The following is an 18,807-nucleotide window of genomic DNA, read 5'->3' as shown; positions in this document are numbered from 1 at the left end:
TGGAACCAGGAACTGTGGCTGGGAATCGAACCCAGGTACTCCAATACAGGACTTGGGCATCTTAGCAGGTGCCGTAAGCACTAAAGGCTTGCTCTGGAGTCTGGAAATAAAATGATTAGTAAAACATAGTCCTTGACCTTGAGAAGTTCAAAGCAAGTAGGGGAGAAGGAAAAGTACAAGCCAAGCCTTAAATACAGCGAGACGAGTTTTAAGAATAATTGTGTTCAGGTAGATGTGTACTACTTTGGAGACTTGGGTAGTGAGGTGATTATCTGAGGCCTGAAGATGACCGTGAATTTGTCAGATGGTCACGGAATGTTCCCTGCAGGCAGAGAATACCTGCGCAGGGAAAGAGCCGGGGAAGAAGAGGGTGGATGGTGCTGCCCGGTGTGGGCCGCAGTGATGGGGCAAGGCCAGGGAGATGACTCAGGGGACTGCAGACCATGCCAGTGAAGAACCTGGGTGACATTTCTAAGATCCTGTCCTCCTCTTATGGGTGATCAGAAGCCCTCCAAGGTTTCTAGGGAGGGAGCACCAACCATAGCGAGCAGCAGGTGTGAAGCTCCCAGAAGAGAGTAATGATGCCTGGGCGAGGGCCAGGTTAAGGAGAGGGAGTGAATTTCTCCTGGAAATTACATCACAAAAATGATTTATCTACTTGTCCTTTAAAAAACAAAAAGCTCGGCCAGTGCCGTGGTTTAACAGGTTAATCCTCCACCTTGCGGCGCTGGCACACCAGGTTCTAGTCCCGGTTGGGGTGCTGGATTCTATCAAATCCTTGGGCCCTGCACCCGCATGGGAGACCAGGAGAAGCACCTGGCTCCTGGCTTCGGATCAGTGCGATGCGCCGGCCGCAGCGGCCATTGGAGGGTGAACCAACGGCAAAAAGGAAGACCTTTCTCTCTGTCTCTCTCTCTCTCTCACTATCCACTCTGCCTGTCAAAAAACAAAACAAAACAAGCTCAGATGGGCACGGTGGAGCAGCCGTGTGGGACACCTGCATCCCAGACAGGAGTAAGTGCCAGTCTGAGTCCCTGTTCCTTCCAACTTCCTGCTAATGCTTTCTGAGAGTCAGCAGATGATGGCGCAAGTGCTTGGGCACCTGCCACCTATGTGAGAGCCCTGGACAGAGTTCCTGATGGCTCCTGGCTTCGACAGGATATTTGGAGAGTGAGCCAGCAGATTGAAGATCTCTGTCTATTTTACTCTGCCTTTTAAATAGATGAAAATAAATAAACATATTTTTAAAATTAGGATAATCACCCACAGAAAAATTGAGAGATGTAAGCAGGAGGCAGCCGGAACGGGTATGTTTGTTCATGGATCTGCTCCAGTGTCTATGACCCCACGCAGCCTAGAGGCCAAGGTGGGAAGAGCCCAGTTGGCAGGGAACGAGGCGGGCAGGATCTCTGCAGGGACTTGCAGGGTTTCCGCCTGGTGGGAAGTAGTGCTTCCCCAGCACTCGTCGCTTCGGTTCCAGGCAGCTTTGGTTCTGCAGAGCTGCCCCACTCTCAGTCAGGTCACTAACCATGGCAAAACGCCCATTTCGGTTCCAGGAGTTATACAAGTCTGTTCCCTATTTGGCTGGGAGGGGGACTCTAATAACCCAGGAGGAGACATGGGGCTTATTCTGCATGCGAAGAGAACCTCTCAATAGGAAGTGAGGGTTGGACAGGGCTACTGAGTAGATGCTGTGGACTAGTGGAATAGTGGCTTATATCTCAACCAAGGTAGCAAGCCCCGCACTCACATTATCGTTGGGATAGAGGACACGGGAGATGTTCTCCGCCAGGTTTCGGTCCAGCACAGCCTGAATGTAGTCTCCAACGTTAACTGCAGGGAAGGTCAGAAGAACAAGAAAGAGAGGAATCAGCTGCTGCTGGGGGAAGCCCCTGGACCTTCCCTGGTGTCTTTCTGCATGTCCTGTGATTCCTAGCATCCCTAAAAGGATTTCAACAAAGCTTCCTGTGAGAGTGGATGGGGGCTCCAGAGGGAAGGTAAGCCTTAAAAAGAGCCTCCCTACTTGCTCCATCAAATGGCTGCTCCGTCACTGAAGAGTTCACATCAGAAACCCAAGCCTTTTGCTCAAGTTCAATGTGGATCTAACTAGAGAACATGAAGATGCAACGCCAAGCACAAAGAAACCAGAGCCCAGGCTGTACTCACAGTCTCTGAGGTTAAAGTCGTTGGGCGCCCGAGCAGACCAGAGGCGCATGGTGTTGACGGTGTTGTTCATATAACCGGGCACTGGGGTGTCATAAGGCAGGGCCAGGACCACCTGTGGGGTCAGACACAGCAGCTGGTCATTGTTCTCCAAGTGTGACGACATCGGCTGAATGATAGGCTGGGAGAGTGACATGGAAGTTTGTCCCTAGCTCCGTCACCAACTCAAACTGTGTGAGGCGTAAGCCAAGGAGAGGGACCCAGCACAAGAGGTGCTGCAAGAGGCCATGGGGTTCCTCCTCCGACTGGGGCACACAGATGGCTCAAAACACCCAGTTTGATGGTCCTCTACAGCATGTCCATGTTGATGGCCCATGTGTCCCTTAGACACAAAGTAGTGGAACAGAACGCAGTGGTACTAGTATCGGAAAAAGTCTACCTCTCACGTTTTAGCTCAAGCAACTGCTCTAATGATACAAACATACAGTGTGCAAAGAAAATGACAAATGGGGGCTGGCACTGTGGCCCAGTGGGTTACGCCCTCGATAGCTATACTGGCAGCCCATTAACAGGTGCCAGCTGGTTGCTCTGCTGCCGCTCTAGCTCCCTGCTAATGAGCCTGGGAAGGCAGTGGAAGGCAGCCCCTGCCCATCATGCCAGACCCCTGGATGGAGCTGCTGTGTCCTGGCTTCAGCCGGCTGTGGGTGGCCATTTGGGGAATGAACCAGGGGACGGAAGATCCTCTCTCTCTCTCTCTCTCTCTCTCACTTTCTCTTTCTCCCCCTTTTCTGCCCCCATCACTCTGTCTTTCAAATAAAAGAAAAAAAAAAAAAAACCTGACACATGGAAATCTGCACTGTAAGAGACCAAGAAACAACTGGGCTGAGTTTTGTGTATGCTACTCAAAGATGTGATTATAAAATATGGTGAAGTTTTAGGCGTAAAACTCTATACGAAGCACTTGCCGGTTTCATGCCAAGTCGATGTGTCAATTCTTTGGGTTTTATTAATGATGTCTGTTTGCAACTCGCCTGTTGATTTTTGTCACCAAGCTCAACTCAGATTATGGTCTACGGTTAACGGAAATAAGGACGACAGAACAGAGCAGGAACTTATTTTGAAACCGCAGGACCAGTTTATTCCTTACATCATTCTACTTTAATTATCTATTTTAGCTTCCAATTCTTTATTTTATATGCTAAATAAATTCACACGCAAACAGGGAACATGTTTTAAAAAGTATGATTTTTCTGAACTGTGAATAGCTCTTACATGTAGAACAAAGTAAGCCAGCAGTTTTAAAAAATTAGCTCTAACATGGGCTTTGGCTCTTTTTTTTTTTTTTAAATAAAAACTTCTACAATTTAATTTCTTTGAGGGGTGGGTGTTTGGCTCCACACTTAAGCTGCCCACACCCCATATCAGAGTGCCCGCGCTAAGTCCTGACCTTGCTCCTGATTCCAGCTTCCTGTAGGTAATCCCTTAAGGACCTGGGTCCCTGCCACTCTCATGGGAGACACAGACGGAGTTCATGGCTTCTGGCTTTGGCCTCGCCCAGTCCTGGGTGTTGTGGGCATCTGGGGAGTAAAATAGTAGATGGCGGACCACTTTCTCTCTCTCCCAGGTAAAATAAACAAATAAATATTTTTTTAAAAAAAGATAATACAATTCATTGTCATAGTCAAGTTTTTGCAAACCTGTATATCCGAAGGGCAGGAAGACAGAGAGCATAGATATGGAGAGAGCACTCCCATTCATTTGTTTTCTCTGCAGCTTCCTGCAGTAGCCAGGGGCTGAAGCCAGGCTCCGTGCAGGTCTCCAACGTGGGTGACAGGAACCCTATCACTTGAGTCATCACCACTGCCACCCAGGGTCGGCCTCAGCAGGAAGCTGGAGTCTGGACCCAGAAGTGGGTCTGGAACCCAGGTACTGCAGTGTGGGAGGTGGGCCCACTCCAGGTTCTGGCCAGTGTTAGGTAAAATGAAGCATTTGTTATGGAGCATAATCCACAGAAACGAACAAGTATAACATTATGATACTGAATGTCATTCCCAATTTTCATATATAAAAACATCATTTACTTGGTTTTTACCATTTTAAGTTTTTTTGTAAAATTTATTCATTTATTTATTTATCTGTATCTAAAATATAGAGTGACAGCAGAGAGAGGGAGGAGGAGGCAGTAGTGGGGGGGAGGGGGAGGGAGGGAGAGAGAGACAGAGAGAGGGAGAGAGAGAAGGAGGAGGAGGCAGTGGGGGGGGGGGAGAGGTAACTTTCATTGCTGGTTCACCCTCAGATGCCTGGAACATCTGAGGCTTGGCAAGGCCAAAATCAGGAGCCAGGAATGCCATCCTGGTTGGAATCCAAGTATCTGGGCCATTAGTCATGTCTCCCTGGTGCGTTAGCAGGAATCTGGACTGGATGCTGGAACTCGAGTTGGCACTCTGTTATGGGATGTGTTGGCCTAACCTTCTCTACTACAGTGCCCTTGCCTTCTTTAAGGTTTTAAAGAATGGTCAGTGATGACTACAGTGGCACTTGCAATGACAGGGCAGGGCAGTCCAACAGCTAATGGAGGAGATGTAACAATGAATGCAGAGTCAGCAAATTGTGAACCAGCCCTGGGGGCGCTGTGGCTTGGGTCACACCCAAATCTAGGGGCAGGCTACACACACAGCCCACTAAGAAGACTTGAGTTGACACCAGGGCTGGTACTCCAGAAACGATTCGACACAGAATAGCAGGTACAGTTTGCAAGGCTGTGAATTCTTTTTCTGACTTCACAATGGATAATAACACAGGTAATCTTTTGAAAAAACACTTCTGCATTAAAACATTTATCCCCAAGAAGTAGATGTGTGTGTGTGTGTTTATATGTGTGCATGTGTGTATGCGTGAGTGTGTGTATATGTGTGAGTGAGAGTGTGTGTGTGTGTGTAAGTAGCAGGAGGAGTGACATTCAGATTTTTTCAGTTTTGGCATCCATGGCTTTTTACAAAAGTGGAGAGCTAAGCATGCTGGGTGTTACAGAACCAATTAAGCACCAACACTTCTCACTGCAAAATGACCCAGTCAGTCACTTGACCTTGAGGAAGTCACTTCTCTCTTGGTCTCAGCTCCCTTGTCTCCAAAAATGAGTGGACTGCAGTAAGAGGAATAACAGATTTATTTACAAAAATATACCCAGTGACTCAACACACAACATACTCTACTCAATATCACATGCTCATTTGACAGATGATTGACCTATTAAACGCACCCCCCGCTGGGCGGTCCTACACGCATGCTCCTCACGAGGACGCTGGCATACCTGGGTGTCGACCCACTTGGTCCCGGTCTGGGTGTGCTCCACTTTTCCGTAGAAGTGCACGGGCAGCATGAACTCAGGGCGGGCCTTCTCCCAGGGGTTTCCATGCCTGAGCCAATCATCTGCCTCTTCCACCTGCAGCGAGGATGTAACTTAGAAAGGAGATGGCGGAAGCTGTGGACCCAGCCCTTCAGTTCCGTCACAAGAGCAGTGTTTCCCTGCAACAACACAGGAACACCGTCCTGGAAAGTGTGTGTGGGACCTGTCAGTCTCCATTCATCTCACCCAAGTCAACCACACCAACAACTGCCAGCACTGTCCTAAATGTTTTATACTCAGAGGCTTTAGGTATCATTGTACTTATTCCTCACGCAACCCCATGGGGGCCACTACGGGTTCCTCTTTTCTCAAGGTGAGGACCCTGTAATTCTCAAGGTCACACAGATAATTGGTAGAGCTTAGGTGTGTCGTTCCAGAACCTGTGTCTTAACATCTGTGAATTCCACTGTCCAGCTTGAGTTAAGGAGACGTCTCCCCATGGATGTTTACAGTTGGATACTTAGACCTGATGGGTCTTACACCAAGGTTTCAGACAAGATTCTTGTGCCTGGAATACACGGGATCTCAGGCAAGAGATGCTGCTCACAGAACACTCCCTTTAAAAAGTTCATGTCAGAGGCCAGTGCTGTGGCATAGTGGGTAAAGCCGCCACCTGCAGTGTCAGCATCCCATATGGGTGCTGGTTTGAGTTCTGGCTGCTCCGCTACCAATCAAGCTCTCTGCTATGCCCTGGGATAGTAGCTAGCCCAAGTCATTGAGCCATTGAACCCATGTGGGAGACCCTGTGGAAGCTCCTGGCTCCTGGCTTTGGATCAGTGCGGCTCTGGCCATTGCAGCCATCTGGGGAGTGAACCAGCAGATGGAAGACTTTCTCTCTCTCTCTGCCTCTGCCTCTCTGTAACTCTGCCTTTCTATTTTTTAAATTATTTTTTGAAGGTGACAGGAGCATTCTAGTGAGGGGGCCACCTGTGCGTGAAGCCGCTCTAACCCGGAGAGGAGAAGCTGAGGAGCAGGGTAAAGGCACTCGGCTGCAGCAGGTCGTGTGAGGCCTCCTTTTTATTTTTTATTTATTTATTTTTTTGACAGAAAGAGTTAGACAGTGAGGAGAGAGAGTCAGAGAGAAAGGTCTCCTTCCATTGGTTCACCCTCCAAATGGCCGCTACAGCTGGCGTGCTGCGCTGATCCGAAGCCAGGAGCCAGGTGCTTCTCCTAGTCTCCCATGCGGGTGCAGGGCCCAAGCACGTGGGCCATCCTCCACTGCCTTTCTGGGCCACAGCAGAGAGCTGGACTGGAAGAGGAGCGACTGGGACAGAACCTGGCACCCTAAGTGGGTCTAGAACCCCGGGTACCAGCGCCGCAGGCGGAGGATTAGGCTAGTGAGCTGCGGCGTTGGCCTGTAACTCTGCCTTTCAAATAAATAAATAAATAAATCTTTTAAAAAAAAAGTTGATGTCAGGGTAAGTACAGATCACTAGTACATTGTTTGCCTTAATCCTTATATAATTGTGACTTGACAATGAGCTATAAATTATAGTTCATTTGGAAAATTACATATACAAAGGGGGGAGGAATTTAATTTCTGACAATTTCAACATTTCCCAAGGTGTTGATGTTAATTTACAATAACATATTTATTGTTTAATTTATTTTTATTTGAAAGGTAAAGTAGTAGAGAAAGGGAGAGAGAAAAAGACAGAGAGAGAGAGAGAGAGATCTTCCATCCACTGTTTCATTTCCACATGCCAGAACAGCCAGGTCTGGTCCAGGCTGAAGCCAGGAGCCAGGAACTCCACCCTGGCCTCTGACATAGGTGACAAGGGACTGAACCACGTGAGTCATCTTCTGCTGGTACATTAGCAGGGAGCTAGACAAAAAACAGAGCAGCTGGGACTCAAACTGGTGTTCCAACAAGGGATGCTGGCATTGCAGGTGGCAACTTAGCTCACTGTGCCACGATGCTGGCCACCCCCCACCCCAATGAAATATTTCTTATAATAATAAGTTTTAAAACTACACTTTCTATCAAGGTATCCTGGACATCATAGGAATTTTGGTTGGTCACAGACAAGCACACCAAAACAAAAACAAGAATAAAAAAAACACTCGGGAATCTTCTTTAAAGTACATACATGGTACTGGTGTCACGGCAGCATGGGTTCAGCTGCCACTTGGGACATTCATACCCCACATCAGAGTGCCCAGGATAGAGTCCCGCCTCCACTTCCCATGCAACTTCCTGCCTGTGCACCCTGGGAGGTTCCTGTCACCCATGTGGGCAACCCAGATGGAGTTCCTGGATCCTGGCTTTGGCTTGGCCCAGCCCTGGCTTTTGTGGCAGATAGGTCTCTTTCTGTTTCTTTCAAATAATAAACTTAAAAAAACTCACCTTATAAAAAAATGAAAATATTATTAGTGACCCCTTTATAAATATTGCATCTATATTAAAAAGTGGAATTGAATTCTGGCAAAAAAATAAATAAATAAAAGGAGCTAAAGCACCCTTGTCAATGAGTTGTCCCAAAATACTGCTATTTTACCTATTTGATTCCTCACCCTGGCCTCTAGGAAAACTCAGGTTCAGTGTTAGAAGGTTTTGCCTAAAAGTTATGGCAGGGACACCTCATGATCACCTAAGCGTAAGTTTGATGCCTGCTGCAGGCACACTGCAAGGAGAGAAAAGTAAACACAACTACTATTCTAGAGATAGAATACAAACATTGATGCCAACAGCCAGGCCAGTCAATGCATACACATTCACTCATTCAAACATCAATCATTACATCAAGAGCCAGGAAGCCGCCCACTGAGGTTGGCTACCAGCACTACAGAAGATGAGAAGGGGACTCCCAGAAACATTTGTCGGCAGAAGAGCTGGGGTTGAGAGCGGAGCTGGGGGCAGGAGGAGCTCCCTGACTGGGAGGAAGCCTAGGAAAGGCTGCAGGGGGCTTGTGTGGGCCCGCAAATTCCAGCCTGTTGAGGGCAGACCCTCAGGAGGCCTGGGGGGGAGGGGTCTCAAAGTTCCACTCTTCTTTTTTTTTTTGTAAGATTGATTTGTTTGAAAGGCAGTGTTACACAGAGGAGGGAGACACACACACACACACACACACCCATCTTTTATCCACTGGTTCACTTCTCAAATGGCCGCAACAACTGGGGCTGGGCCAGGCTGAGGCCAGGAGCCTGGAACTCCATCCGGGTCTCCCATGTGGACTACTTTCCCAGGTGCATTAGCAGGGAGCTGCCTGGGGAAGTGGAGCAGCCAGGACTCAAACCAGCCCTCATATGGGATGCTGATGCCCCACAAGGCCAGCCCCTAGGGGTGGCATTCTAGCAAGTTCCTGGGACTCCCTGATGCTGCACGTCCCCACACCGCACAGAGCAGCCAGGAGCCACGAGGTCATACCAGTAAGCAATCCTGCTGTTTACAATTTGAAAATAAGCTGCTGCCTCCCACGTCATAAGGAAAACGAGAAATACAGTTCTAACAAGGAGGCAGTTGAAGTCTGCCAGCCGAAGCGAGGTGCACTACTGTGTCAATAGCTGGAGCCTTACAGCACCTAACGGCCGGCTCGGTGCGCTCTGGCGCTGGGAACACTTCTACCTGTGCCAGGGGAGGAGCCTAGGCCTGTTTGCGTCATTTCAGCGCTGGGGGCTGTTGCAAAACACAGCTGAAGGCACCACACGAAACAGGAGGAGAAGGCACAGTGTTCCTCTCAGAATCACGGGCAGGGGGGAAGGGAGACCTATTTTCTGCAGAGAAAGGTAGCCAGAACACACACTCCACCTCCAGGCAGCTTGCCAGGCTCCTGGACTGGGATGGGCTCGGGGGCTCCCCCTGCTGGGCTACTCCTGGACTCACAGGGAGGTCAGAGGCGGCATCCGCTCTTTGGAAGATGCGCTCTGCTCTTAAGTGGCAGGGGACCAGTCAGCCGATGACTCTTATAGTCATCAACTTCTCCCTTGCCGAGTGATGGCTGGTTTTAATTTTATGGGGTTCACAAGTTCTGTAGGAAACCTTATTTGCTTACTCTTTGAGTATCTGGCTGCTTTGCTACAGAATCAGTGAATGAGTCTCTCTGTTTTACAAGGCTTGTTTTAAAGTCAGGTTTGAAAAAAAAAAAAAAAAAAAGCCAGCGCCGCAGCTCACTAGGCTAATCCTCTACCTGCGGCACCGGCACCCTGGGTTCTAGTCCCGGTTGGGGTGCCGGATTCTGTCCTGGTTGCTCCTCTTCCAGTCCAGGTCTCTGCTGTGGCCCGGGATGGCAGTGGAGGATGGCCCACGTGCTTGGGCCCTGCACCCGCATGGGAGACCAGGAGGAAGCACCTGGCTCCTGGCTTCGCATCGGCACAGCGTGCTGGCCATAGCAGCCATTTGGCCGGGGGAGGTGGGGGGGGGGAGGAGGGGGAGTAAACCAATGGAAGGAGACCTTTGTCTCTCTCTCTCACTAACTCTGTCAAAATAAATAAATAAATAAATAAAGTCAGATTGGAAGGCAAGTACAGTTAGTTGTTCCTCAGTATCCATGGCAACTGGCTCTAGAATCTCAATTCAGGTACCAAAACCTATGGATGCGCCTTTATTCAAAATGGTACAGTCTTTGCATATAGCCTATAGATCTCCTCTCATACATTTTAAATCATCTCTAGCCTATCTCAGATATTCAATACGACATAAATGCTGTGCGGCTGTACTGCTGAGGAAATAATGACCACTACAAAGTCTGCACACGTGCACACAGGAGCCGTAGTTTCTTGAGTATTTTCCCTCCACACTGGGCTGAATCCACGGATGCAGAACCCACAGACAGAGGGCCACGGTGTTTCATAACCACAAATCGGTCTGAGCAGATGGAGGAGAGAGAGCCCTGGCCGCCCTTGTCTCCCCTACATCCACGGGAGCTGCAGGATGGGGATACACCTGCTCTCCACCTGGCTTTCTTCCCTCCCATCAGTTAACAAGCTTCTCTGTGACCTGAGCCCCCGCGGAGCCCGTGACCCACACATGCTGAGTCACCTACATGACAGGGTAGGGTAGGGGAAGAGTTTTCATTTGCATCCAAGGCGAGTGTGAGAGCCCTCGCACCCCAGAGGCTACATAGGGCTGATCCCAAGCGAAGGTGGCTCCCTGGAGTGGGGATGCCAGCCCGACAGCTCCTGGGGGGGGGGGGGGGGGGTGGGGTGGGGTGGGTGTTACTCAATGCAATGGGTCTCAGAGCCAGCAGGGGGCAGAGGTCAGCTCAGAGGACTCTGCAGTAGCTCAATACTAGGAAATGCTTTTCCTCTCCATCGTGGGGCACAGAGCACGTGAAGTGCTGCTGACAAGCCTCCGCAGAGTGCACAAAGGTTGCTTTCTGATGATACAAATAGCTGAAAATGTTTCTGGGGCATGCCAAGAATTCAGCAGCACCACAAGCAGCTAGCAAGGTTAACAGAGCTGTATGGCTGGCTCTGAACCATGGGATAGGCTTGGCCCATTAGAGAGGGGAGAGGGGAGAGAGGAGAGGGAGGGAGGGGGGAGGGAAGGAGAGAGAGAGAGGCAGAGGGGGAGGGAGGGAGGGGGGAGAGGGAGGGGGGGAGTTGGGCAGACCTCATTTGATTCAAGCCCAGGACACACTCCGTGGGCATCTTTCCACCCAGACCTGTGGAGCGACTGCTAAGCATTCAGGTGAGGTTGTGGCAGTGGCCTCGTCCCCTCCTGCTCGCCGGGGCCAGCTCTTCTCTCTGAAGACTATGACCGACAAGGTGTCAGTGACCCCCGTTAGATTTCATGCTAAGTCTAGATTTGTAGCAATTTTAGCAAAATTCTCCCTACAAGGGTTCACAACCAGCACTCTCTGGCTGCCAATCTTCCTTGAAGAGACTCCAAAGTTCTAAGTCCATCACCATTCCCAAATCTGTCCAGCTTGGGGAATTTGCGGCAGCCTCCTCCGTACCTGCCCCGGGACGGGCAGCGGCACCTGTGAGGGTCATGGCCGTGCCCCAGAGGCTGCTCCCTCCTGCCAGGTGCCTTGTGGTTTTGATGGAAGCGGTTTCTTCTCAGGGTATGATCTGTTTTATGTTCTCTCTTTACCATCCACCAGAGGACAGAGGTGGGAGTAGAGCGACATGTCCTTCCGCTTCTCTCAAGTGCTCACTAAAGACGGATGCTGGCTAAGGAGGCTGGCTTTGGAACACCTCCCAGCAGCCAAACCTACCTGGCCTTTCTTTTTAACCCTGGAAATTCATATTTCTGTGTCGGAGAGAAAAGGAGTTTCCTGGATTAAAGACCATATAACAGGAACGGAGCGAGGTGTGATTAATTAAGAGTGACTTTTCATAAAATTAGGGGGGGGGGGGAGATGTACTTGAGAAAAAAAGTGGGGAAGTTGATTTCTGAGTTTCTTTTAAATCTTTCATCCAATAGTAGTTAAAAGATAAGAAGTAGGGGCTGGCGCCGTGAAGCAGTGGGTTAAAGCCAAGGCCACATATGGTTAAAGCCAGCAGCACATATGGGTGTCGGGTCCTGTCCCAGCTGCTCTTCTTCCAATCCAGCTCCCTGCTGATGTGCCTGAGAAAGCAGTGGAGGACGGCCCAAGTGCTTGGGCCCCTGCACCCGTGTGGGAGACCTGGAAGAAGCTCCTGGCTCCTGGCTTTGGATCAGTTCAGCTCCAGCTGGTGCGGCCATTTGGGGAGTGAACCAGCAAATGGATGATCTCTCTCTTTGCCTCTCCCTCTCTCTATATATAACTCTTTCAAATAAATGAGTAAATAAATAATTTTTTTTAAAAAAGCAGTGAAATCCTTCAGCATGCTGAGATGCGAGCAGCACCACACACCAGGCCCCCAGAGACTGAGAAAGGGGCCCTCAGGTTGCCGGGCAGCTTGGCTCAACATGGTGGCCTTCCTGGCAGAGCTGCTAGGCCAGGCTCCCAGCGTGGAACTCGATGATGTCAGCTGGGAGGGGAACCAACTCTTTCCTTTCTCTGATTAGAAACACGCATTTCTTATGTAATATGAGGCACGTGGGAGAGCAAATGAAGGACAGTAATTCCATCTCTGAGATGATGACCATTAAAAATATGATGTAGATTTTTCCTAGTAATTTCTCTTTATGCTCCTGGCTGCCTCTGGATCGTTAAGGATATCCTACTTTTAAAAATTAACATCAACAAGTTCCCAGTTCCCTAAAACTAACTAAACATGTAATAGCAATGACTCTATTCATATGTCATTGTAGAATACTGGGTTTTCTCAGCTTGTCTTCCTTAAGGAAAATCAACAGTGCTATTGAGCTCCCATTTGGGGGCCGTATATTTTAGGTATTTTCACAAGAATTCTGCAAAGCTGGTGTCTCCATTTCCGGATGAGAAAGCTGAGGTCCAGAGAGGTTAGGAAACCATGTGCTATGTTGAAAATGAGGTCTCAAGGAGGAAACAGGGCCCAAGCTTTGCTTCTGCACCCAGCTACCTGCCGATCGTTGTTTCTTTAGGGATGGCGAGACACACACAGCACTGGTCCATAGCAAAATCTAAAAGTTTTCCTCATCATATGTTTCTGGGATTATCCATCTGAGCCTTGTCTGTCATCATGCCAAATCTTTTAAATCCCCCCTTCCTTGGCCCAGAGGGTGTCCAAATCCCAGAGGAAGGGAGAGAGGTGGTGGAGGGGGCGAGACACCACTCTTGTTCTCAATGGGCCAAAGCCCCCTCCCCTTAGATCCAGCCACGCCCCCCCCCCCCCCCCCCCCGTCCCTGAGTGCTCCTCTGTTGGCTTCAGTCTTGGAAGGGAATGGGGAGTTGAGAGCTCTAGCTTTCTGCAAGTCACACCCATAACTGTTGTCAATAATGTGTACACACAGACAACAATACGGAGACAGAAATCCTACACCACACCAGCACCAGGCCGAAGTGTCCATACTAGAGCTACCTACAGACTCCGAGGGACAGGAAAACCTAACACTTAAGAAGGTGGTCTGGCCAGAGAGAAGTGAAAGTAGAGGCATTTGTATGGATTTGTGCGGATGTCTATGTAGCACTGCAGCTCTAAACATAAATGTATGCCGGATTTAATGGATGGGACTGTTAACAAGAGTTCCCGATTTCTTCTTGTAACACAACCAGGATGCGGAGCTTATTTCTGGTAAGACAGGCTTGTTAAGGAGGGCAGGGCTGCAAGCACAGAGAACAGTGAATTGTACACACGGAAATCCGGGGACCCGGACCCAGAGCTGCCAGCAGGGTGATCTGGGTAACTTTGCTTCCTAAGAGTCCCAGCGCCCTCACCTACACCACCTTGGCACGCTTCAGGGGCATCAGAGGCTGACCGTGCGGCCAAGGATGTCCTCCTCCCGTTTTCATGCTGCAGAGTACGGGGGTCACACACTGCCTGGGCAACACCCAGTGGAGAGCCCCCGGGAGGCAGGCGTTGCACGAGGTACCTTGCGTGTGGTGGTAAAGGACACCAGCAGGCGCCGCTCAAAGGGAACTGTCATTGCAAGACAGGAAGACTGGCGGTGTCCACTGACATCAACCAAATGCCACCAAATGTGAAAAGCTCCATGTTAAAGGCTCCCCGCCCCCCCCCATTATTCATCACCCACAGTGCTCTGACGAGAAGTGCTTCAAACACACAACTGAGAAAGATGCTCACACACCTGCCACCCATCTCGGATCTTCTGGTTAAAGATGCCGTACTCATATCGGATGCCGTATCCGTAGGCTGCGAGCCCCAGCGTGGCCATGGAGTCCAAGAAGCAGGCTACCTCAGCAGGGCACAGACAAAAGACAGAGCCATTATGCTTAGTTAAAATTGCAAGTCTTTCCCCTAAAAAATACGGCAGCCATGAAACAGCTTTCTGTGAGAAGCCACATCTACCTTAAAGCACCGAGACCATCGAACAACAGGCATTGATTTTTAAATAGTATCTTATCTAATTATAAAAAAGTTAGCAAATCTAAAAATGTACAAAGAATAAACTAAATATCAATGATGTCACCACCTAGAAGTAACCTCTGTGTTCACATTGGTAAATGGTCTGAGAACAGATGAAGGAAGCTGACCACGTTAGCTACGTCAAGTAGTGTCAGCCATGTGGTCTTTGCTTTGTTTTTAAAAACTGAGGATTGAAAAAAAATCACTTGTTTATTTTCATTTTAGTTGAATGGTAGAGAGAGAGTGGGAGAGACAGAAGAAGAGCCATCTTCCGTGTGCTGGCTCATTCCCCAAATGCCTGCCACAGCCAGGGCTGGGCCAGCACGTATATGCATCAGCAGGAAGCTGGATTGCAATCAGAGGAGCTGGGACACAAGGTACTCCTAAACGAGATGAGGGCACCCCAATGGCGGCTTCACCTCTGTGCCAGATACCCACTCCCACCCTGCCCTCTGGAGGGAAGCTGTCTCCAGGGCCCCTGCATGAAAAGGCAGCCCCTCCAGGGCAGGCATCCCATACAGGCCCAGGTTTGATTCCCGGCTGCTCTGCTTCCCATCCAGCTCCCTGTTAGTGCACCTAGGAAGGCAGCAGAGCACGGCCCAAGTAGCTGAGCCCCCGGAAGCTACATAGGAGGCCTGGATGGAGCTCCAGGCTCCTGGCTTCATCCTGACCCAGACCCAGCTGTTGTGGCCATTTGGGGAGTGAACCAGCAGATGGAAGACAGATCTTTCTCTCCCTCTAACTCTTCCAAATAAATAAATAAACAATCTTTAGAAAATGAAAAGGTAGCCCCAGGAAGCTAAGGCTCACACGTGCGTCCTTCCCTCATGGCTGAACCATGTTCTGCTAGGTTTTCCATTACTTAATGAGAGGCTGACTCAGGCCAGGCACCCACAGGCTGGGCAGGGATCCATCGTGGGGAGGTACAAACCGAGGGGTGACACTAATCATTGTAATCACAGGAGTCTGAACAGAGAAATACACAGAGAACAAGGCTGTGCACCCTAGGAATTAACGTGGAAAAGAGTGGTGAGAGCTGGAGAGAACACAGCAAGGTGACAAGCTCGTGTCACGCTACAGCCCTGAAGCAGATCCACAGGTGGAAGTGGCCAAGGTCTCCAAGCTGTGCTACCTCCTCCAGCACCAGTTCTCCCCAGCCGTGGTCCTCTGGGTTTGCCCCGAACCTCGGGCGTTGGGGCAACCATTCCAGCCAGGTAAGAGACGAGCTCATCCTAGGAGAATGATGCGTGCAGCCTGACCTGCTGCTTCCCTCTTGGACCTAATCAATCAGCCGAAGTGGTGCAGGCATCCATGCAGGCACAGAGCGGGGTGAACCGAGCCCACAAATGGAGAAGGTCTTGGGTTTCACACAAGAGAAAGGCAGGCTGGGTGTCCTTCCTGGCTGTGCACCACACTGGCTCTTTAGGCCTTCCCGGAGCCCCATAGGACGACTGCTCACTTGGGGATTAGTTACGCCAGAAGGTGGCAAGTGTACCGCAGCCAGTGTTTTTGTGTTCCATTTTGTTTTATTACTAGTGGCTGTGTTGAAGCACACTGTGACCAGTGTGGTAAGGGTTAAATGATATGGATCAGATGCAAATGGCTTTCCATAACTTGGAAGTGTGTGCAAAATTCATAGATTTCTGAACCAGTTAAGAGAGAAAAAACATCGGGGCCAGTGCTGTCACACAATGGATAACGTTGCCACTCGCAGCACTGGCATCCTATATGGGTGTTGGTTCAAGTCCTGGCCGCTCCTCTTCCAATCCGGCTCCCTACTAATGCACCTAGGAAAGCAGCAGAAGATGGCCCAAGGACTTGGACCATCTTCTGCTGCTTTATTTACCAGGTGCATTAGCAGGGAGCTGGATTGGAAGAGGAGCGGCCAGGACTTGAACTGGCACTGATTTGAAGCAAGGAGCTAGGAGCTTCTTCCAGGTCTCCCATATGAGTGCAGGGGCTCAGGCACTTGGGCCATCTTCCACTACTTTCTAAGGCCATAGCAGAGAGCTGGATCCGAAGTGGAGCAGCCGGGTCTTGAACTGGTGCCCATATGGGATGCTCGCACTGCAGGCAGCTACTTTACCCACTACGCCACAGCGCCGGCCCCAATAAATATACATTTTTTAAAAAGAGAAAAAAGCATTTACTTTTCAGGGATTACAATCTGACACATGTACAGTAATAGTTTTTCATTATTTAAATTGAATAAGGAATATACTAATATATCCTACTTAAAAATGTAAAATGTTACAGACAAAAAGATTAAAATGTTTACATTCCTTTTAACTGCTACCTCCAATCCTGAACTTCCCCTAGAGAGAGCCACTGCTTGGTATTTAAAATTCTGGACCTTTTCTTCTCCGTGTCTCTATATATACATACTTTGAGACAAAAGATTTAATTTTTTAAGAAACACAAATTGTATCACACTATATACAACTTTATTTTCTCTGAACCTATAGACCTACTCAGGGAAGTACATATAGATTCATTTTATTCTCTGAAAATTGGGTTATAGTTAACATTTTGCATCTACAAACTGCATTGTAATTTTTTTTTCACCACATTTCTCCTGGTACACATTGTTGGGTATTTCTTTAGGTATGAATTTTTCAAGGTATGGAAATGCATGGTTACAGGGATGTATATTTCTAAATTAATGGAGCTGGTATTATATTCTTAATGTTTTCCTGTTTATTTCATGAATAATCACTCCCTGGATAAAGCAAAGAACTTAGATTGCATTCACACACATGATATTAATTAACCAAACTACACCAATAATACTAACACATCACTGGCAGCTAGTGAACCAAATAGCGAGCTACCAAGTGCATAAGGCAAGACTTACAACTTGGTTCATGCCACACAAACGTGTGAGCTGGGCAGCTGGGAACACACAAGTGAAGCAGAGGGGCCGCTCTGGAAACTCTACAGCTCACGGGAGGATCTGGTGAACTCTGGGGTCTTAAGCAATGTCTCTTCTGTTCAAGTTCCCTTCCATTACAGACAAAACTGTTTGTAATCGACCAAATCACAATGCAAACTCAACACAAACGCACAATCATACCTGGCTCTTCTTCCGGGACCCCTGTCTTGTTCTTCTACGTGTGAACACAAGAGGCACCTGGGAAGGCATCCTCTGGCCAGATACCTAACACACTGATGATGTCACTTACCAGCCAGCCTCCCGAGACCGCCATTGCCAAGTCCAGCGTCTTCTTCCACTTCTTCCAGCTCTTCCATGTCCAAGCCAAGCTGGCAATGGAAGGAAGACAGTGAAGAAGCAGACACGATACGGGCCATTCGGTCAGCTGGGCTAAGCAGTCTAGTGTTAGCTCCCTGCCAGCTCCTCTGACATCAGACGCCCACTGCACACGCCGCGACTGCTCCTACTCCTGTTCTGCTTCTGGTCACGACAGTGCAGCTCAGAACGGAGAAGAGTGTGGGCTTGGAACTGCCCACCATTGACTATCACCTCCCTGCTGAGCAAGCCTGGGCGGCTACTAAGACTCTGCATGCCTTGCTGCTATTATAAAAAAATGTGCAGGGTAGCAGGACCTACCTCATTTATGATGGCGAATTAGTTGTGATTCTACAAACAAAGCATCAGAACTATTCCTGGACAGAGATTCCTTAAGAAATGCTAGCTATTACCATTTTTAAAATTAATCTTTATGCTGTTGGGTTAAAACCTTAGACATAGTCCAGTATGCAGCTAATGGTACTTGGGCTAAGAGCTTTAAAAAATGACCCACAGGTATGAGGTCAGCCTTTTCAAGGTGGACTAAAGTTCACTGTTTCATGACAGCATATTTACCCTGCAGGGTCAGAAGCTGTTAACCCCTAGTTAGTGAGTTGTGACCCAGGAGACCCGGGGTCTCACAGCCACCAGGGAAACCTCAGTCCTGCAGTCCAAAATCCCTACTGCACCCTGGGGAGGGTACGAGGAGGCTGTGGGAGGCCAAGGAGCATCTGTGAACTTGGAAGTGGAAGGGACTGGTTGCTAGCAAGATCCCCCCTCCATGATGTAGGGAACCCCACAGCCAGAATCCACTAGCACAGGTAGGGGTGGGGAGTGGGGAAGTGGGAGGGACCATCTGGCCCACGCACCACAGTAGGACTGCAGAATCATTTTGTCTGGCCCTGCCAAGGCAACCACAGGCAGGATGCGAAATTCAATAAAACTGGAACAGGCTAATTTTTTAAGTTGATAATTGTATATGGCCCCGCAAAAGATGTTGTAAATATCCAAACGGCCCTGGGCAGGAAAAAGAGGTCCCCACCTCTGCACCAGCACCACAATGGACACCTAGCAGAGTTCTGTAGCCCTGGAGATCACTCCGATTGCACAGCTCACCACG

General features: G+C 49.2%; 1 protein-coding gene across 1 annotated transcript in view; it reads right to left on the bottom strand.

Moving 5' to 3' along the window:
• The window catches only part of PYGL (glycogen phosphorylase L), a 40,279-nt gene that overhangs the window by 13,589 nt on the left and 7,883 nt on the right, over window positions 1-18,807 (bottom strand). Inside the window, exons 3-7 of the mRNA XM_062205143.1 lie at window positions 17,623-17,701; window positions 14,163-14,266; window positions 5,474-5,605; window positions 2,167-2,278; window positions 1,751-1,833 (exon numbers count right to left, since the gene is read on the bottom strand). Coding sequence (XP_062061127.1) covers window positions 1,751-1,833; window positions 2,167-2,278; window positions 5,474-5,605; window positions 14,163-14,266; window positions 17,623-17,701 — 510 coding nt within the window. The remainder of the gene's footprint in view (window positions 1-1,750; window positions 1,834-2,166; window positions 2,279-5,473; window positions 5,606-14,162; window positions 14,267-17,622; window positions 17,702-18,807) is intronic.

Source organism: Lepus europaeus, chromosome 11 (genome assembly GCF_033115175.1).
Source record: "Lepus europaeus isolate LE1 chromosome 11, mLepTim1.pri, whole genome shotgun sequence".
Taxonomy (NCBI): domain Eukaryota; kingdom Metazoa; phylum Chordata; class Mammalia; order Lagomorpha; family Leporidae; genus Lepus; species Lepus europaeus.
The sequence above is the reverse complement of the archived record's forward strand: the minus strand, read 5'-3'. Positions and strand labels throughout refer to the sequence as shown.